At 59.4% G+C, this 1890-nt stretch overlaps 2 protein-coding genes across 2 annotated transcripts in view; both read left to right on the top strand.

Moving 5' to 3' along the window:
* PARS2 (prolyl-tRNA synthetase 2, mitochondrial (putative)) lies at window positions 1-913 on the top strand (the record flags this gene model as incomplete). Its single annotated transcript, XM_017733538.1, has 1 exon — window positions 1-913. A coding segment is annotated over one exon (897 nt), but the record flags the coding sequence as incomplete, so codon positions are not given.
* A 41-nt stretch (window positions 914-954) lies between these two features.
* TTC4 (tetratricopeptide repeat domain 4) overlaps window positions 955-1890 on the top strand; it is a 12720-nt gene continuing 11784 nt past the window's right edge. Inside the window, exon 1 of the mRNA XM_008633105.2 lies at window positions 955-964. Within this exon, the coding sequence (XP_008631327.1) occupies window positions 955-964 (10 nt within the window). The remainder of the gene's footprint in view (window positions 965-1890) is intronic.

Here is a 1890-nt window from a genome sequence, read left to right as displayed (position 1 = left end):
CTGCGCCTCTACCAGGTCACCAGGAAGTTCCGGGACGAGCCCAAGCCCCGCTTCGGTTTGCTGCGCAGCCGGGAGTTCTACATGAAGGACATGTACACCTTCGACACCTGCGAGAAGGCGGCTCGGCACACCTATGAGCAGGTGTGTGACGCCTACTGCAGCCTCTTCACCCGCCTGGGTCTGCCCTTCGTCAAGGTGCAGGCGGCCACGGGCAGCATCGGCGGCACCACATCCCACGAATTCCAGCTCCCGGCAGACATCGGCGAGGACAGGCTGGTGCTGTGCCCTCAGGGACATTTTGCGGCCAATGTGGAGACGCTAAACGGGGGGCAAACCTCGTGCCCCACATGCGGTGAGAAACTCACCGAGACCAAAGGGATTGAGGTGGGGCACACGTTTTACCTGGGTACCAAGTACTCCTCCGTCGCCAACGCCGTCTTCTCCTCTGCCGAGAACAAACCCCAGCTGGCAGAAATGGGCTGCTACGGCCTGGGCGTCACTCGCATCCTAGCGGCCTCCATCGAGGTGCTCTCCACTGAGGACAGCATCCGCTGGCCGAGCCTCATCGCACCCTTCCAGCTCTGCTTCATTCCCCCCAAGAGGGGCAGCAAGGAGGAGGAGGAGGGAGCGGCTCTGCTGGAGCGGGTGTACGATGACCTGGCCGAAGCACTGCCCCACCTCGCTGGTGACTCGGTGCTGGATGACCGGACCCAGCTGACCATTGGCAAAAGGCTGAAGGACGCCAACAGGCTGGGCTATCCGTACGTGGTTGTGGCTGGGAAGAGGGTCTGTGAGGACCCCCCGGTCTTTGAGGTTTGGAATCAGAACACCGGCGAGGTTTTGTATGTCACCAAGGAAGGGGTCATTGAGTTGCTGAGTAAAGTGCAAGTCCCTTAAATGCCTCATCTCTGAATCTGTCGTCTCTGCTGCACTGAGTTTATCTCAGCCCATGCGATGGCTCTGGGTGAGCAGAGGCAAATCCAGCTCACGTGAGAGCCAGCCACGGTGTCCTGCAGGTCTGCCAGCTGCTGAGGTTGAGCTGGAACCAGCCCACATTTCCCCACATAGCCAGGGACTCTCCTCTGTCTGGGTACAGGTCCCTGGAAGCTGCTTTTTCCAGCACGTGTAGCCTCGTGTGGCTGTGGGAGCACTGGCAGGGTCATCCCCTCACTGCCTGGCAGAGACAGACTGGCCATGGCCTCTTGTCAAGAGCACAGGACAGCCAGGGCTGCACAGGGGGACAGGAGGGCTCCCCTCGCTGCCAAGTTCTCAGCATGAAGGATTCTAAGAGAGAGATAAAGGAAGGTGACTTTCCTCTGTTTGCATCTTTGGGAACACCCAGGTCCCATGAAGGTGGAAGCTTGCCATGGCAGGCCCCGGGACTCCCGTGAGGAACAGCTTGCTGCCATCCCAGCAGCACTGACTGGACAGGGAGCTCCTTGCAGGGAGTCACCTCACCCTGTGCCAAAGCTCCTCGGTCTGAGATCTAGAGATCATGAGGAAATACGGTGCCACTGTAATAATAGAATAGTTTAGTTTGGAAAGGCCTTTAAGATCACTGAGTCCAACCATTAACCTGAGCTGCCAAGGCCACCACTAACTCATGTCCCCAGGTGCCGCGTACACTGCCTGTTAAATCTCTCCAGGGACAGTGACACCATCACTTCCCTGAGCAGGCTGCTCCGATGCCTGACAACTCTTTTGATGTAGAATATTTTCCTAATATCCCCGCTGAGGTGGGGGCGGTGGGTCGGAAGGAGTGGGGCCGGAGCTGGTGAGATGCCGGGGCCGGTCGGAAGGAACGGGGCTGGGATTGAGGAGGGGACCGGTGGGATGCCAGTGCCAGTGAGATGCCGGGGCCAGTGGGATGCCGGTGCCGGGCGATGCCGG

Source organism: Corvus brachyrhynchos, unplaced genomic scaffold (assembly GCF_000691975.1).
Source record: "Corvus brachyrhynchos isolate BGI_N302 unplaced genomic scaffold, ASM69197v1 scaffold34, whole genome shotgun sequence".
In the NCBI taxonomy this organism is placed as follows: Eukaryota; Metazoa; Chordata; class Aves; order Passeriformes; family Corvidae; genus Corvus; species Corvus brachyrhynchos.
The sequence above is the reverse complement of the archived record's forward strand: the minus strand, read 5'-3'. Positions and strand labels throughout refer to the sequence as shown.